The sequence below is a fragment of the Ovis canadensis genome, chromosome 24 (genome assembly GCF_042477335.2).
Source record: "Ovis canadensis isolate MfBH-ARS-UI-01 breed Bighorn chromosome 24, ARS-UI_OviCan_v2, whole genome shotgun sequence".
Lineage (NCBI taxonomy): Eukaryota > Metazoa > Chordata > Mammalia > Artiodactyla > Bovidae > Ovis > Ovis canadensis.
In genome coordinates this window covers 41,487,789-41,504,732 of record NC_091268.1, presented here as the reverse complement: position 1 = coordinate 41,504,732, position 16,944 = coordinate 41,487,789, and the positions used below count along the sequence as shown (strand labels likewise).

The 16,944-nt window shown below is 56.3% G+C and overlaps 3 protein-coding genes across 6 annotated transcripts; 1 reads left to right on the top strand and 2 right to left on the bottom strand.

Moving 5' to 3' along the window:
• Positions 1–492: 492 nt before the first annotated feature.
• HIRIP3 (HIRA interacting protein 3) lies at positions 493–4,757 on the bottom strand. The gene is made up of 7 exons (XM_069569997.1): positions 3,292–4,757; positions 3,094–3,214; positions 2,861–2,975; positions 1,434–2,404; positions 1,164–1,332; positions 982–1,080; positions 493–895 (listed from the first exon to the last, which is right to left on the bottom strand). The coding sequence occupies exons 1-7, from the start codon at positions 3,402–3,404 to the stop codon at positions 732–734; spliced, it is 1,752 nt and encodes a 583-aa protein (XP_069426098.1). The 5' UTR covers positions 3,405–4,757; the 3' UTR covers positions 493–731.
• On the top strand, positions 2,970–11,806 carry INO80E (INO80 complex subunit E). 4 transcript variants are annotated; one of them, XM_069570002.1, is made up of 8 exons: positions 3,064–4,156; positions 4,313–4,383; positions 4,563–4,615; positions 7,043–7,121; positions 7,219–7,330; positions 7,709–7,825; positions 10,525–10,617; positions 11,170–11,806. In XM_069570002.1, the coding sequence occupies exons 1-7, from the start codon at positions 4,076–4,078 to the stop codon at positions 10,594–10,596; spliced, it is 585 nt and encodes a 194-aa protein (XP_069426103.1). In that variant the 5' UTR covers positions 3,064–4,075; the 3' UTR covers positions 10,597–10,617; positions 11,170–11,806. The 4 variants fall into 4 exon arrangements, with proteins under 4 accessions (XP_069426101.1, XP_069426103.1, XP_069426102.1 ...); XM_069570000.1 differs by lacking the exon at positions 10,525–10,617 and having other exon boundaries at positions 2,970–4,156; XM_069570001.1 differs by lacking the exons at positions 7,709–7,825; positions 10,525–10,617 and having other exon boundaries at positions 3,079–4,156.
• DOC2A (double C2 domain alpha) lies at positions 11,454–16,213 on the bottom strand. The gene is made up of 10 exons (XM_069569998.1): positions 15,870–16,213; positions 15,432–15,511; positions 15,062–15,136; positions 14,837–14,946; positions 13,212–13,338; positions 13,071–13,130; positions 12,835–12,998; positions 12,610–12,691; positions 12,427–12,523; positions 11,454–12,336 (listed from the first exon to the last, which is right to left on the bottom strand). The coding sequence occupies exons 1-10, from the start codon at positions 16,132–16,134 to the stop codon at positions 12,191–12,193; spliced, it is 1,206 nt and encodes a 401-aa protein (XP_069426099.1). The 5' UTR covers positions 16,135–16,213; the 3' UTR covers positions 11,454–12,190.
• Between the last annotated feature and the right edge of the window lie 731 nt (positions 16,214–16,944).

Here is a 16,944-nt window from a genome sequence, read left to right as displayed (position 1 = left end):
GCTCCAGGCTTACAGCTTACTAACAACCTCAACAGTAAGAATTCCAGCAGTCCTGAAGTGACTCCATTGGTTTGATCTGTAGCCAGAGGCCTTGAGTGCTCCAATTGGTCAGGTTTAGATCTTGTACCCACCCCTTTAAAGACTGGAAGAGTCAGCCCATGAACTAAGTGGCTGTTTCCAGGAGGGAGAAGAAAGACATAAACAACAGCTGTTCCCCAGTCCTTTCATTCTTGTTTCACATTCTTCTTAAGGCCAGTTATTCAGATCCTTCTCCCGGCAAGGCATTAGGTTATCAAGACAGCTAAAAAGCAGGGTGGTCAGAGGGGCCCACTGATCAGGCTGGAGGAAGGAGTCACACTCTCCTCGAGTCAAGATTTGATGGCAGGGTCTGGAGGCTGGGACTTCTTTCGGAAAATCAGAAAAAGGGAATCAGACCAAGGGGACAATGGCTGCTCCTCAGCTCCCTGGACAGGGGTTAAGAGTGGGGACCAGTTTTGACAAGGTGATTCAAACACTCCTTTATTGAGTCTTTTTAAAAATAAATCCCTGTAAACACCTTAAATTGAGAATGTGCAGCTGAGAAGTAGAATCCCAACAGGTTGTGTCCGTGGGGGCTGTGGGTCCTCTAAAGAAAGATGCTTCTGCTCTGTAGGCAGAGTTGGGGGCTGTGGTGAGAAGAATGCTGTATACACTTTCTACCAGAGGAAAGTCCCTCCTGGGGTTGGGGGAGCTCAGTTGCTCTCGCCATCACTGCTGATGATGCCCCGCAGACGTGACCAGTCTGGGGGCGGGGGGCGGGGCCGCTCTTCGTCTGAGTCCAGGGTCCTGCAGTATAGCTCCCCTGGTGGGGCTGCTTCTCCTGAAGGGTTCCAGGCTGTGCGTCTGCGTGGCCTGTCTACAGGGCAGGAGAAAGCAGCAGAGGAGTTGTTGGTCAAAGTCTGCGTCCCACCCGCTGCTGGGGAGTGGAAGGAAGCCCCTTACCTGAATTGCTGATAATGTTGTTAATGTCCAAAGAGGCCACCTCGGCTGCCTCTTCCCGCTGCTCCTTCAGAGCTCGACACTTCTCTAAGGAAGGGTTACCTGGAGCAGAAGCAGCTCATGATCCATCCTCCCCAGCAGCCAAGTCCCTCTCTCTGCAGCCCCCAGGGCACAGCCAGCCTCACCCTTCATGCCCAGGGCTTCCAGCTCCGCCCGGAGAACACTCAGGCGTTCCTTGTGTGAGCGGCAGGAACCCAGCAGCTTCTTGTAGTTTCGATGGGCGCCACAGGCCCGGATGTAGCGCTTGAGCCTCCTCACAGCGGGGTGGTCCTCACCAGAGCGACCAGAGCCAGCCTGGCAATGGAAGACAGCAGCTGAAGGCCAAGCCTTCTGGGCTGGAGTCAGGATCTCCCTCTTCCCTGAGGGTGGCCTCCCACTCCATCTTCAACCCTCACCTTCCTGCCTTTACGTTCTGGACTGCCATCCATGGAAGAGGAGGAGGAACTTCGTGTCCTGCCTTTCTTGGAGCTCTTCTTGGAAGAGCGGTTCTTCCTCTCCTTCTTGGGGCTCCCCTCTGCCTCGCTATTACTCACTTCCTTCTCCGAGTCGCTTGCCTCACCACTGATGCTGCCCTCTTTGGCTGTCTTGCCAGTAGTTCGTTTCACCTTCCTCGGGCTGTCTTCTCCATCCTCCTTGCTGCTTCCACTCTGCCTTTTCCCACCCTTTCCCTGGGTCCTGTCTTTGCGCTTCCTCTGTACTAGGGGCTCTTCATCTTCCTCACTGCTATCACCACTGCTTGCTGCGGCTTTTTCCTTCTGTTCCTCTCTCTCCCCCTGGTCTCCCAGCAGTCGTGCTGCCCTGCTTTTCTGCTTACAGCTCCTCTCCTCCCGAACTGATCTTTTCCCTCCACTGCTCTGGGCTGTGGGTTTCCAGTCCTCTTCTTCCTCTCTGTTCTCTTTCTTCTTGGTTAGGGTCTCCTCCTCACTCTCCTTTGCACTTTCCTGGTGGCTCTTAGCGCCTTTCTTTCCCGGCCCCTGGGCAGGTTCCTCCTCGCTGTCCTCACTCTCCTCCCTAGCCTGCTTCCTACTGCCTGAGGCCTTGCCTGGTGCCTGCTTGGTCTTTGTCCCAGGCTTCTTCCTAGTCCTGCCCTTGGACTCCTTTTCCTCCTCCTCACTGCTCTCTTCTTTCCAGACCTTTCTCTTTCTGGCAGAGCCCTCTTCCTCCTCCTCACTGCTCTCCTTCACCACCTCCTTCTCTAATCTGATCTTTGCATTCAGGTCCCTCTGCTGTTCCTCATCACTGCTCTCAGTTGCTTTCTTTGAGGCCTGATTTGGACTCTCATCCTTGGTTGGAGTGACATCTGCTGCCATCCCATTCTTTGCTGAGGGGCTGAGGCGGTCTGGACTGGGGGCTGCAGAGCTGGGCTCTGAAAAGTGGAGAAAAGAGAAGGTTGGGACGGTTCCTCCTGTCCCTTCCCTCTCCACTTGGGACAAGTTGCCTCGAACCCTGCTTTGACGGATGGACGAAAGGCCAGTAGGAAAAGGCTCTCGGTTTACCGTGTTTCTGGTTCTTGACTCCTGGGCCACGCGCCCTCATCTAAGTTCTTGGGACGAAAAAAAAAAAAAAAAGGCGCCAAGTCGTGTCCCACTCTCGGGACCTATGGACCTATGTAGCCTGCTATGCTCCTCTGTCCATGGGATTTTCCAAGCAAGAATACTGGAGTGGGTTGCCATTTCCTTCTCCAAGGGTTCTTCCCGACCCAGGAACTAAACCCAGGTCTCCAGCATTGCAGGCGGATTTTTTACTGACTGAGCTACGCGGGAAACATAACATGTCCAGTAAATACTTTTTTGAATGAACCAACTATGCAAAAGGCACTAACCTGACTCTGAATTGAAACGGAACCTTTTTCTCTCTGGGTAACGGCAAGGGGCGGAAGACCTCTTCGCCTTTTTGCCAACGCGGAGCCTCTCTTCTTTCGCACTCGCTTCATCCACCTGTGTGTGTGTCAAGAGAGCCAAACCTATACCAAGGAAGGGTTCTGCCGCACCCCTCTTAGGCCCCTCCTCCTTGGCCACCACCCCCGCCCGCGGTGGCCCAGGGTCACTCCCACACCTGCATCTTCAGCAGCTCCTCCTCCACCAGCCGCTTCAGTGCCTGCTTCTCCTCAGGTTCCAGGTGGTCGCGGCCCGCGTGAGCCAAGAATCGCCGCCGCACAATGGAGTGCGTAAGCGTGCTGCGGAAACACGTGTCAAGACGGAGTCCTTGTCCCGCCCCTGCCCTTTCCAACCCCAACTCCAACCTCCGGTGCACCTGAGGTCCGGGTGGCCTTGGAAGAAGCTACGGGTGAACTCCTGCATCTCATTCTCCCGCGCCATTTTGCTCCACCTGATATTGGCGGCTCCCGCCTTTTTTCTTCCCGGCATCCGTCCGTGCGTTTGACAGGAGGTTGCGCACGCGCAGTGCCGTGACGCCGAGAGGCAGGAGACAGTCGCGGGTCGGTGGCGCGCCGCTTGGGCCGAATTTGCCAGACAAAACTTGATTTTGCCGGGCAGTTGTAGGGTCTCGTGGCTCCTCCCTTTTCTTAGAAGGAATCGCTTTTTAAAGTTCTCGTTAGAAACCTATTCGGAGCTGGCTACACCTTTGAGTGTAACGCAATCAAATCGCGACGCTGCCTCCGTTCGTGGTCGCGGGCAACAACTAGGCCTCTGTGACTTTGAAAGGCAGACGGAAAAGGGCGTCCTCGCCTGAAGACTAGGAATCTCAGGGGGGAATGTCTTCTTGTCACTTCAAATCGCTAAGCACATTTCGAATCAGTTAAGGGCGCCCTCCAGCGTCCTCCATCTTTGTGACATCACGCTTCTCTTCGGCGCCATTTTTCGCGTATCCCCTGGAAGCAACGTTCCTTTCCCGGTATTGCTACGGAGAGCAGGTCGTGTGGTTAAGATCCCTGAGCGCGGGGCACGCCGGGAGTTGTAGTGCCAGCGGAGCCAGCCCTGCCGAGGCCCCGGAAGTTGAGGCGGGAGAGGCCGGGCTGAACCGGCTCGGCGTAGCGGGACTTAGGACTACAGCTGAGGCGCTTCTCCCGGAGCGGGTCATGAACGGACCGGCGGACGGTGAAGTGGACTACAAGAAGAAATACCGGAATCTGAAGCGAAAACTCAAATTCCTCATCTACGTGAGTGCCGGGATGGGAAGGTGGTGGGGGATGAGGCCTGGCGCCGGTAGGTCGTCAGTTTACCTGTGTGTAAAGGGAGCAGGGTGAGTTGTGGTCGGCTTCCAGCCCCAATTTACGACGGCCGTTGGCTCAGCGAGCATCTTGCCCGTGGTACAGGAACACGAGTGCTTCCAGGAGGAACTGAGGAAGGCGCAGAGGAAATTGCTGAAGGTGTCCCGGGACAAGAGGTGAGACACGTTGAGGGAAGGAGGGAAGCCAGAGGGTGATGTGGCTCCTGTTGCTCTGCATTCGGACCCCATCCTGGAATGGGCCACAAATGCATGAGGCCGGCTAGATGAGGCGAGGGCCCAGAGGACACTGCAGAGATGGGAATAACCACTCTTGTTCTCCTGGTCTCTTCCCTCAGTTTCCTCCTAGACCGACTTCTGCAGTACGAGAACGTGGATGAAGACTCTTCTGGTGAGCAAGGTCATGAAAAATTGGTGGAGGACATGCTCCTGGCACTCGAGCAAGTTTCCTGGGCCCTCCCTTTAGGCCTTGGAGGCCAGGGCAGCCTAGTTGCTGGCCCTCCTCCTTTGCTCTTCTTTCGCTGAAGTATTACTGAGTATCTACTGTGTTTCAGACACTGAGCTTTGCGCATGGGATGCAGTGATAACCAAGATAGATGAAACCTCTTGGAGTTTGTATTGTAGTTGCCAGGAATAAATAAGCAGAGAAATAAATTAGAATTTTAGATTGGGAGGAAATAAAATCAGGATTAAGTGGTAGTCATTGGAATAGAGTGGGGGTTGATAAGCTTTTTCTGTGAAGGTCCAAGTAATAAGTATTTTAGGCTTTGCAGAACGTACCATTTTTATTGCACCTGCTCAGCTTTGCGGTGGTAGTTCCGAAACAGCTGTAGATGTTGTATAAATAAGTGAACATGGCTATGTTTCAATAAAACTTTATTTATAAGCACTGAAATTTGAATTTCATAAAATTTTCACATCATGAGATATCTTTCTTTGGATTTGTCTTTTTCCCTAACCAACAAGTTAAAAATGTAAAAGCCATGCTTAGTTTATAGAGCATACAAAAGCAGATGGCAGGAAACATTTCAAGAGAGGGTCTTTTCAGGAAGTCATGTTTGCGCTGGGACCTAGATAGGAAGAAACCTATCTTGTGAAGATGAGTGAGAGATTTCCTAGCAGAGAGAGTCACAAATGCAGATTCTCTGAGGTAAGACTGTACCAGATGGTTTGAAGAGCTGAAGTCTTAAAAAGCTGTGTTCTTAAACTTTTTGAGCACTGTTGGCAATTAGTAATATGTTTTACATCATGACGGACCCTCACATACTTCCTTACTTAAAAGACAGAATAAAACAACAGTAAGATTACCATATGCAGTTCTGATACTTTTTAGACTGATTTTTTTTTTTCCCTCAAAAATGTTGTTTGTGATCCAGTATTAGGTATGATACCCGCAGTTTGAGAAAGCCCTAAGATTGGCCTTTGTGGCCCTGTTTTTGTCATTAGCCAAGTCACATGCGGTCACCTTTCCATGGTGTCTAGAGCAGGGATCAGCAAACAGCCAGGTTACTTGTTTTTGTAAATAACATCTTGCTAAAACATGCAGCACTCATTCATTTACATAATTTAGGAGAACAGTAGATGAGGTCAGAGACGTAGACTCGGGCCAGCCCATGTACCTCATGGCAAAACATTTAGCTTTTATTCTAGTTTCTCATTGCCTTCCTGTTCCTTCCTGGAGGTCTTTGAGTTAACATCCTGTCGAGGGAGACTTCAGGATAGGTAGCATGAGGGAACCCAGCATGTTCGTGGTCAGAGTGGGATATATCTGAGAAGCAAGAGCCAGAGATGTAAGCCACCTTTATACCTCAGAGAAGCCCACAGTGTGGTGAGGGAGGCACCCTCACCTGACACTGCCTGGTACAGCAAGAAGAAGCCTGACTGTTGAGAATAGAGTTATGGAAGAATCAGCCATCAGCTGGGCGTGAGGGATTCTGGGAGACTTCTTAGAGAGGTAGCATTTAATCTGCTGCTTAAAGGATATCTGAACAGAGCAAGTGGGAACAGTATATTTCACCTGTAAGTAGTTACTTGTTAAGTGAACCATGGGCCTTCTTGATAGAGACCCAACCTGGGGAATGACTTTTGGCTTTGAGAAAACAAGTTGGTGTGATGTGAATACAGTGTGGTTGGGAGACCAGAAAGGTAGGTTGAAGCCATAAGAAGCATTTCAGATGCTGGCAGAGCTCAGTAAGGATGTGATCAGTTTTACATTTGGGGTCACGCTGGGGTTGGGGAGGACAGACTGGCAGGAGTGGTGAGAGTCCTGAGCAGGCGGCCTTGACATAGTGGCGGCCTGGCCTGGTGCCAGTCGGAATGGGGAGCAGTAGGTGAAGGTAAGATTTAAGGTGCACGTTCCCAGGAGCCTGGGTGTGGGGAGTGGAGTAGAGGTAAGTGCTAGACAGCTCAGAGGCAACTAAGAGCATAAAATGATTAGGAGCTGGAGGCCTGGGTACAAGCTCCAGACCCACACCTTCATTTCCAAGCCTCAGGGACTGCATCTGGAAAGCAGAGGTGCCGCTCCCTTCTTCCTCCTGGAATACTTCTGAAGACAATGAGAGGTAGCAGATGTCAAGCACCTGTCCAGAACCTGGCACATGGGAAATGCTTGACACATGTTTTAGCATGGAGGTGCCCAGCCAGGAATTAGGGTGTAAAGGGCATTTTAAGAAGCTGGGGAAGCTGTGGGCCCCTCCACAATTGCACCTGTGTGCCCTTCAGGTTCACCAGAGCCCTTCTGTAGAGTTGAGATTACACCCCTCTGGGGTAGATAGGGAACCCTCCAACCTCCCTACTGACCAGCCCTTCCCCTCAACAGACTCTGATGCCACTGCATCTTCAGACAACAGCGAGACAGAGGGGACACCCAAGTTGTCAGACACACCTGCCCCTAAGAGGTGAGACAAGTCGTCATTCTTCTCTCGAGGAGGTGGGAGGTGGGGAGGGTACAGGCCACCTCTCTGCCTCTGACCCCCTCCCCTGTCCTTTCTCCAGGAAGAGAAGCCCTCCGCTGGGGGGCGCTCCCTCCCCTTCCAGCCTCTCCCTGCCTCCTTCAACAGGGTTTCCCCTTCAGGCCTCGAGGGCCCCCTCCCCATACCTGAGCTCGGTGAGTTGGGGGTCAAGGGTGGGAAATGGTCCGATGCCTGGGAAAAGGTGGGCATCATTTGGGCAGAGGGGCTGGTCCTCAGGGTGAAGCCAGCCCAGCACCAAGGACATCAGTCTGGGGGTGGCCAGCAGGCGTCCCTCAGAGGGGTGTGAGTCGGGGCTGCCCGCTCCTCTGTGGTGTAGGAATGGGGGACAGGCGTGACTGAGGAGAGCAGACTCCAGGACATAGTCCTGCTGCTGTCCCCTCCCGTCTGTTCTCAGGAGCCACACTCATCACCATCTCTTGTTTTTCCATTCTTCCTCCTGTTTGCATTTCTTCCCTCCACCCCCACCCCATCCACTCCATTTCCCATCTCCATCCCCTCACTCCTGCCTGCAGCTGGCTTCCCCCACCTACCCCCCATTCCCTTCTGACTACCTGGCCCTGCAGCTGCCCGAGCCCAGCCCCCTGAGGCCCAAGCGGGAGAAACGGCCCCGCCTGCCCCGGAAACTCAAGGTACCCTGTTTGGGGGACATTAGGGAGGGGCCAGAACGGCAGGACAGCCATCTGAGGGAGGCTCAAGATGGCTCTAGGCTGGGGGCCTGGCCTAGAACTATGAAGGACTTATGTGGGACTGCTCCCAAGGGCCCAGCCCAGGGCTGGGTGCTGAGGGTTGGGTCCCAAAAGTCCTGGCTCCTGCAACACCAGTCCAGTCAAGCCCAGCCTCGGGGGATGCAGAGTAAAGACTGCTGGGGCCAAGCTCCTTTTCACAGGTGTTCTGTTATCCCAGGGAGCCACCGAGGAGGGATGGAGTTGTGGAATCTAGAATGAAGTCAAGGCTGCACCACTTAAAAACCACGTGACCTTGACCCTCTAGGTGTCAGAATGTGTGTGTATGAAGGGAGTGATCAGACCACATGTAATCAGCAAGAACTGTGGAGGGCCTCCTGTGTACCAAGCACTATTCTAGGTGCTGCAGATACAGTAGTGAACACAACAAAAATCCCTACCTTCTCAGAGCCCACGTTCTTGAAGGGATAGGTGGAAAATAAGCAAGATACTTAGGTCACAGTGTAGAAAACTGGATTCAGCTGAAGAATCCATCTTACAGTTGGGTGGTCAGAAATTTAAAAGGGAATGAGCAGCAGCCCTTTGGCTGTCTGGGAAGTGTTTCATTTAGGAAGGAAGCCAGTGTGGTCAGAGGAAAGTGAGAAAGAGTGACCAGAGTGCCAGTCAGAGCAGTATCTGAGGGGCAAGGACGTGACTCCAGGCGGTTTGGCCTGAGCAGCTGAAGAAGTGGAGTGGCCCTTCTGAGTCAGGGAGGACTGTGGGAGGAGCAGGTTTGGGAGGGAAGGTGAGTTTGACTTTGGACATGTTGAGATGCTGTCTGGAAATGTGGACAGGACAACTGGGTAGTGTGAGCCTGGGCCACATGGGGCACATATTTGGAAGTCATGGGCAGGGAGGTAGATGGAGAGAAGAGGCTGGCACCCTGAGTGCCAGGAGAAATGAGGACACGGAAGGCACAGGGCCCTTCCAGCTCTGAGCCAAAGTGATATAGGGACTGGTCTGATGACTCTCCATTGGGTAGACTGTAAACTCGAGGCTCTGGAGCCAGAAGTGAAATGAGAGCCATGCCTGTGGTAGTCAGGAGTGTGGGTTCTGGAGTTTGAACCCCAGCCCTGCCACTCGCTTCTGTATGACCTTGGCCTTTGAGCCTGGAAAATGAGTGACTGCCCAGCTTCTGTTTCACTCTCCTCAGCAGGGTTTTTGCTTCTGGCATGTGGGGCGTGCTGGTGGAGAGGGCTCAAGCCACCGAAACCTGGAGCAGAGGGTGGAGGCGTGGTGTAGACTTGGCAGGTTGAGGCTCTGAGGTTCTGTGTCCTGAAGCAGACGTGTGTCAGGAAGCTACATTCTAGACATGCAGGGCAGAGGGGCCCAGATGGATCACTGTGCATGGGGGAGAGAGTGTATCAGGGAAGGCCTCAAAGAACAGGTAACATCTGAGTCCAGGGTGAGTGAGATTTGGGTATTCAGGCTGAGGCAATGGTGAAAAGGCGGCAGGGGCCTGGTGAAAGTGTTGTTTGGGCTGAAGCATGAGTGGTGAGAGGGAAGAACATCGGAAAGAAGATGGAGGGGTGGGTCATAGACAGCCAGATATTCTGCAAGGAGAGTGAAGGGTCACTGAAGTTTCTGGGTGGGTGGTGTGAGGAGACAGGAGGGGCAGGTCTGAGGAGGAGAGGGAATGCTGTGAAGACTGAAGCAGGTCAGTCAGGAGCCTGGGCCTCATCCACACATGCGCTGTGTGACTTGGGTAGATTGTTTGACTCTGGGAACCTCTGCTTGCTTCTCTGTCCAGTGGGGCCCCTGTGAGGATAAAATGAGTCAACAGAGAGAAGCCACTTAGCCCAGTGCCTGGCAGGCCACTGATAAACATTTGCTGCTGTGGGCCACGCTGAGGAGGCCATGGAGTGAATCCAAGCAGAGGGGACTTAGGTAGGGACTCGAGAGGCTGTGGCTAGAGGAGGGGCCAGCCATGCTGCTGGCTTTCTCGGTCCCGTGTGCGCACATGGGTGCCTGGTACTGTGTGCGAGGGCACTGTGCAGAGCTGGCCTCCTGCCTGTCATCGGTCCTGGCAGACTCCTGTCCCCTGAGGTACAAACCCTCTCTGGCCCTCCATGCCACCCCAGGAACAGCAGTGAGTAGGGGGGAGATGCCTTGAGAAGCAGAGAGTAGGCCCCTGGGGCCCGAATGAGTTAAAGCAATCAGAAGGGCCACCATGAAGACCACTGCCCCGCCCCCACCCTGGGGCCAGACTGGACACTGCCCGGTGGGAACCTGGGAGGCCCGTGCCTTCAGACCTCCACTCCAAGCCTCCATCTCCTGTGGCCAATGACCTCTCCTCCCTTCCAGGGTGGTCGGAATGGTCAGAGGTCATTAGTGGAAGTCACCTGTCACATAGTAGGTGTTCAGTTTGTGCCCACGGGCAGAGCATGAGGTCCCCAGAGCTCTGGGGAGGATTCAGAAGGTCCTGGGGCAGGGGGGCAGCTGGAGGGTTGAACTGGACAGAGGCTACTTCCCAGCCTCAGCACAAAGCTGGACTTCTGACCCATAGAAAAGGACACTCCAGGTGGAGGGACCAGCCTGTTCTCAGGCGCTGCCTGTCCGCCATGGCCCTCAAGTGGAGGAGTGACACGCTCAGGTCTGTGTTTTAGAGAGCTCACTCTGGCTGCAGTGCGGAGGAGGAGCTGGAGCTGGGAGAGGCTGAAGGCAGGGATTCCAGTTAGGAGGCTGGTCCCATAGCCCAGGTGAGCTGAGAGGAGGGCCTGGCCCAGGGGATCCCAAAGAGGGGCCCGTCCCAGACATAAGAGGTAGAAGCCTCATGTGGCGGGGGGGTGAAGACCTTGGACACCCTGCACCGCACCAGAGAGCCCCTCAAGAGGAGGAGGGAGAGGAGGCAGTGGAGGCCAGCAATAACTCAGGTGCCCAGAGGCGGGCAGGCAGGCTCTTGTCTGGCTCTGACTGCTACTACAGGGGCAGCCACAGTGCCTTACTGGCCAGGGCCAGGCCCAGGCTTTCCTTCCTGGTTTCCTGTGAGACCCCCTCCACCACCACCCTCATCACCACCTCCATCACCACCCCTCACCCCCAGGCACTTGCTGATTTGAGGCTCTGAAGGGGCTGAGGTGGGGCAGGTTCCCTGACTCCAGCCTTGGCTGGCCTGGTTTGTCCATTGCCCCTTGAATGGACTTTTGCCCTCTTCCCTGGCCCTTAGAACTGTCTTAAGGGGCAGTGCCAGCCCCCTGGAGCTTCCAGTGCCTCCCTGATAAGCCCTCCCTGTGTTTCTCCCCCTGCTGCAGATGGCGGTGGGACCCCCCGACTGCCCTGTGGGAGGGGCGCTGACCTTCCCAGGCCGGGGCTCTGGGGCTGGGGTGGGGGCAGCCTTGGCCCCCCTACCCCCACCCAAGATGCCCCCCCCCACGATCCTGAGCGCCGTCCCTCGGCAGATGTTCAGCGACGCGGGCAGCGGGGACGACGCCCTGGACGGGGACGATGACCTGGTGATCGACATCCCGGAGTGAGCCCCTCTGCCCAACCCCCTGCCTAGCCCCCTCGGAGCCAGCACACACGAGCCCCCAGCTTCCTCAGAGAAGTTTATTGACGCCCAGTTGCCATGCTGCGGCCACGGACACAATCAGAAAAGGCGTAAACATGCACGAACGTCCCCCAGAAGGTGGGCCCTCTCCAGGGAGGGCAGGGGTCCTGCCCTCACATCCCAGCCCGATCCAGAGGACAGTTATTTAAAGGAGTGGCCAGGGCCATCTGTCACCTCTCAGAGAGGCAGAGACCCTGCGGTGGCCCCCCGCTTAAAAGGGCAGCTGTACAGGGCTGGGGGTGTGTGTGTGTGTGTGTGTGTGTGTGTGTGTGTGTGTGTGTGTGTGTGTGTGTGTGTGTTGTTTTTTAAATGAAGATTGTGTATTAAAGAAGTGGCTCTTTGTTTTTTGTCCTTTTCTTTTTTTGGAAACGTTCTCCTCCAAACCCCGCCTAATCCGACCTCCTCCTATAGGGGAGGGGAACGGGCAGCCTGGAGAGGCAGGAGAGAGAAGCAGCAGCAGCCGGGGCCCGGGGCTCTGTTGGACCCCCCCGCAGGTGTGCTTAGGATGGGTGGCTTGCATATTTGCAGGTTGTAGCGAGTCAGGCAGAAGGAAGTTTGCATATGTGAATATAGATCTCCACAGTCCCTCACAAGAAGACAGACCCACAGTCACGGAGACTCTCACGAAATAAGACAGGTAGTGCAGGGTGAGGCATCCACCCTGTGTAAACGTGCAACACACTCGTGCGAAGGTTGGGTACTAGACCTGGCCCCAATGGAGCCGCTCAGGCTGAGGGCAGAGCCCCAGCCGCGGGGGGCAGCTGGCTGGTCAAAGTGTGCCAGCGCTCCAGGGCTGTGTCCGGCTGCTGCAGACAGTCGCTCCAGTGCTTCCGGGCCTCTCCCCGGGCGCCTGGCCCCAGGGACACACCACCTGGGGAGCAGCAGAGGCAGGTAAGATCAGGGCCTGGCTGGCTGCTAGGCTGCCCTCCATCGGGCACCACCCGGCAGGCTCCTCCCTCACCGATGAAGTCGTTGGATTTGCCGATGTCATAGTCCCAGACTGTGACTTCCAGAGTCTTGGTGGCCAGAGTGGAGAGCTCCATATCGTAGAAGAACTCCTGGGACAGGGCAGGTCACACCTTCCATGAGGCACTGCCCCCAGCCCCAGCCCCCCACCTCAATTTCCGGTCTCGGTCCCATTCACCTCATTAAATTCTGGGTTGAGAGTCTTCTTCTTCACGCATGTTTTATGCTTGGATTTCTTATCCACATCCGGCCTCAGGTACCTGCCAAGGAGCGGAGAGGGGAATGGGAGTTGGGGGATGGGGGGCAGGTAGGTCAGGGACAGGCCAGACCCCAGAGGAAGATGGGGCTGGGGGCAGTTCCCTGGGGAGGGGAGGACAGGACTCAGAACAGGGCAGGAGCTCACGTCTTGACATAGGGGTCGGAGTAGCCATTGACGTCCATGGCAGCCAGGTGGGCGCAGCGCACGATGCCCACCAGCAGCCCGTGGCGCCGAGAGCTGTAGCTGAGGCTCAGCAGGATGCGCCCACGCTCTTCCAGCAGCCCCGGCCCCTGCTCCACCTGCTCCAGCTGCGGGCAGACACGGGGGTCAGCGGCACCCCTACCACCTCCCACCAGAAGCAGTCCCCACGGGTGGCTCACCTCCTTCAGGTAACAGGAGATGCCCCTCAGCGCCGCAGACATGGAAGAGGGTGAGGCCAGCTGAGGGGGCGGAGAGAAAGTTCTGGAAACCTGGTCTCCCCTGAGCCCCCTTGCTGTAGTACCCCACCGCCCCACACAGACCGGAACCTGGCGCTCCAGGCAGATGTTAAAATGCTTCTTCTGTGAAGGCTTGAGGCGGCGGAGGGGTACTCGGATCTCCCCGATGAACTCATTGTGGCTCAGCTTGTCTTCATCACAGACAGAGATCCTGGTGGGGAACTGCAGGGTCAAGGCCCCCTGGAGTACCTGAGCCCCACTCCAAGGTGGGAGAAAGGTCCCCAACTGAATTCTGAGCACCCGAGACTGGTCCCAGCTCTGCCTCAATACTCTGTTGTTAGTTGCTCAGTTGTGTCCTACTCTTTGCGACCCCATGGACTGTAGCCCTCCAGGCTTCTCTGTCCATGGGATTACCCAGGCAAGGATACTGGAGTGGGTTGCCATTTCCTCTGGGGGATCTTGCCAACCCAAGGGTTGAACCCGGGTCTCCTGCATTACAGGCAGATCCTTTATTGTCTGAGTCACCAAACCCCTCACTTGTAAAACAGCTGTCTCCAGCACCAGGCCTGGAGCTTGAGGAGGATGCTTTGATTTGCCTGTACCTCAGCCCTTCCCTTTCCAGCTGCTCAGCCTGTCCCTGCCCATCAGGACCTGCTCAGCTTGCTGAGAAATCCCTCACAAATCTTGGGAACATTGCCCCCTCCCCTCTACACACACGTAACTGCCTCCATTCAGGGCCTGGAGACCAACTGAAGGCGCACAGGGTGTACACTGGTGAATATGGGTCACGAGACCAGGACGTCAGAGCCAGAAAGGCCTGAAGGAGTCTCGCGCAGTTGACCAGGAGCCCACCCCTCCCCCGCCAGAGCCCTTGTCCTTTACTCTGTGGAGCAGGAGCCAGCCTAGGAGATACTCATGAGCCCAGGAATTAAAAGATACTGCTTTGGGGCTTCTCTGGTAGTCCGGTGGCTAAGACTCCATGCTCCCAATGCAGGGGGCCTGGGTTCCATCCCTGGTCAGGGAACTGGATTCCACATGCTGCAACTAAGGTCACCTGAGACCTGACAGAACCAAATAACTTAAGAAAATACTGCTTTTACTTCCATCCATCCCCCTCCGCACCCCCGCCCTGTCTTCAGCTGTGATGCTTTTGAGCAGCTCTGTCCTGTAGGGATGTTCAGTTCCCAGCTCTGCCACATAGCTACGGCATGACCTTGAGCAAGTCACTTAACCTCCCTGAACCTCATTCCCATTCCTGTCCCTTGAGACCTCATTCCTTAGAGATGTCAGGGAGACATGGGCAACAACGGGCTGCGTAGGTCTGACTTGAGTCAGGGACTCTGAGAAGGCATCCCAGTGTCCAGGGAAAGACTACAAGAGGAGGCAGAGCCTTGGATGACGAGTGGGGTTCAGGCCGGCAGAGAGAGGAGTCAGGAAGAGGCACAGCAGACAAAGGTCAGGAGTGAAGAACCCTTATAAGAGGGCAGTCCTTGGAGGAGCAGTAGGAGCTATTTGGGGGAGAGGGGGTGGCAGGAAAGTCAGGGGAACATTTTGGCCTGCTCCTGAAGAGGGTGGGGAGCCAGTGATGGTTCTGGAATATCTGAGGGCTTAAGGGGAGGTGGGTCAACCAACCAAAGGTTCCAATGACAGCTGTCCCCAAGGAGGTGCTGAGCTGGAATGCTTGGGACCGGGGAGGATGGACTCCTCACCTGAGCACCTTGTGCGTGATGTCATCAACCGTGATCCCGCTATACGTCAGGTCCTCGTTCCACACAGGATTCAGCGTGTTCCTCTGAGTCTTAGTTTTTAGTTTATTGGCCTTAGGTGAGGGGATGAAGGATTCACATTATGTGTCCTCCAGACCCACAGAGGCTGCAGAAGGTTGGGAATCCACAAGCTGGGGGGACTAGGGGAGGGGAGAGACCAGCCAGTACCTTGCAGGCTCCAGGCAGCAGGTGCAGCTTGACATAGGGGTCGGCCAGGCCATTGAAATCCATGGGCTTGAGGCCCTGGGGAGGACCAGAGGGAAGACAGCTGTGAGCTCCAGGCCTGCCAACCCACCTAACCTCTCCCTGTCTGTCTGTCTACAGTGTGGACACTTAGGGGCTGGAGAGAAGGAGAAGAAACTAGGCCTGGGGAAGGGGAGGGAGTGGAGAAGGGAAAGGCTACTCCAGTATTCTGACCTGGAGAATTCCATAGACTTTAGAGTCCATGGGGTGCAAAGAGTCCAGTGGAGAGAAGGGAGAATGGAAACCCACCCCTCTCAGGATAGAAGGCCAGCAGGGGGAGGCAGGGAGCACCCACCTTAGCCCTGAGGATACTACAGTGCAGAGTGCAGGAAGCCTGGTCGTAGAGAAGGTCAAACTCCAGGGAGCCCAGGGCAGCTGGAGGAAGAGAAGGAAGAGCTCACCTGAGTGAGCGCACAAAGACAAGGTGTGTGTGAGGCGGGCGGGCGGCCCCGCTGTGTGCCAGCTGTGAAGTTGTGTGCGTATCTGCGGCTGTCAGCCCGCGAGCCTGTGCACGTCTGGGTCCCTGGCTGGGCTGCAACTGGGGCTGTGTGGGTGGTTGAGTGTCTCAGCAGAAATATTGAATATTGAGCCTCGCTGAAGCTGTAATCTCCACTCCGACTGCAGCTGTGGCAGCAGTGCCCGCCGCCTCCCCACCCTCAGCAGAGCCCAGGCCCTTCCCACCAGCCTGGAGGCCCCCAGGAGTGCCCTGGACCCTTCAAGCCCCCAGACTCACTGGTATCATCCGAGTCGTAGCTGTCCACCTCGGCTCCCTCCTCAGGCGTGGTGGCCCCAAGGAGGGCCGCCGGGGGGGCCAGGGCCAGGGGGGCCAGATGAGCAGGGGCCTCTCCAAAGCCCCCGCCACCCACTTCGAGGCCAGGTCCCCGGCGGGGGAAGTAGTCGGAGATCTGGCGGATGGGCCGGATGGGCCCAGGGCACACGTTGATGGCCATGTGCTCCTGGATGTTGATGGCCATGCGGTCGCCCCTGCGGCCCCTCATGAAGCACCCCTAGCTTGGGGAGGGAGAGAGCGTCAGCCCTGGGCTGGATGAGTCCTCAAACCTCCCGTCTGCTGGCTGAGGGCCAGGCGGCAACCACCGGGGTCTGAGGGCCCTCACTGGCCTCCCTTCCTGGGCACTGAGGGAGAAGGCAGCCTGTGCCAGCCCAGGGGCAGGCAGGAGGCCTGGGCCCTCCAGACCATGAGCTGTGCTCGCCCCGGGGCCAGTCTGGCAGCCACTCCCTGAAGAGAGGTCCTGGCTCCAGCACAGCCTTGCCCACCTACCTCTAGACTGTCCCCTTTCTCGTCCCAGCTCCTGCCCCTCATTCTGGGCTTCTGTCTGCTCTGGGCCCTGCCGACCCCTCAAGCGGCCCTCGTAGGGCCCCTCCTCTCCCTCTCTGAGGCTCTGGCCATCCTTCTGCACCAGGCGCTGGTCTGGTCTGGGTGTCACCCGCCCCTTAGGTTCCCACTTCCCACAGTCCCTTCATTCAACCTCAGGGTCTGCCTGCTGGCTGGTCCTCCACCCCCTGCGGCCCAAGGTGGGGACCCCCACCTCAGATGCTTCCTCCTGAGATCGGATCTCCAGCGGAGCCAGGAATTGCAGCCTCCGGAGAGCCGAACACCCCTCGGAGGCACACACAGGCTGACACACACACGCTCACCCTCACCCTCTCTTCCCCGGGAAACCAGCCCCCAGCACCTATCTGTGCGCCTCCAACAGGTGCCCAAGCACTGGGGGGCCAGCGGGTGCGGGCTGGGCGGTGGCGGCCGGCGATTCCCAGGGCGGCCGGCGAGAAGAGCGCCGAGTCCGGCA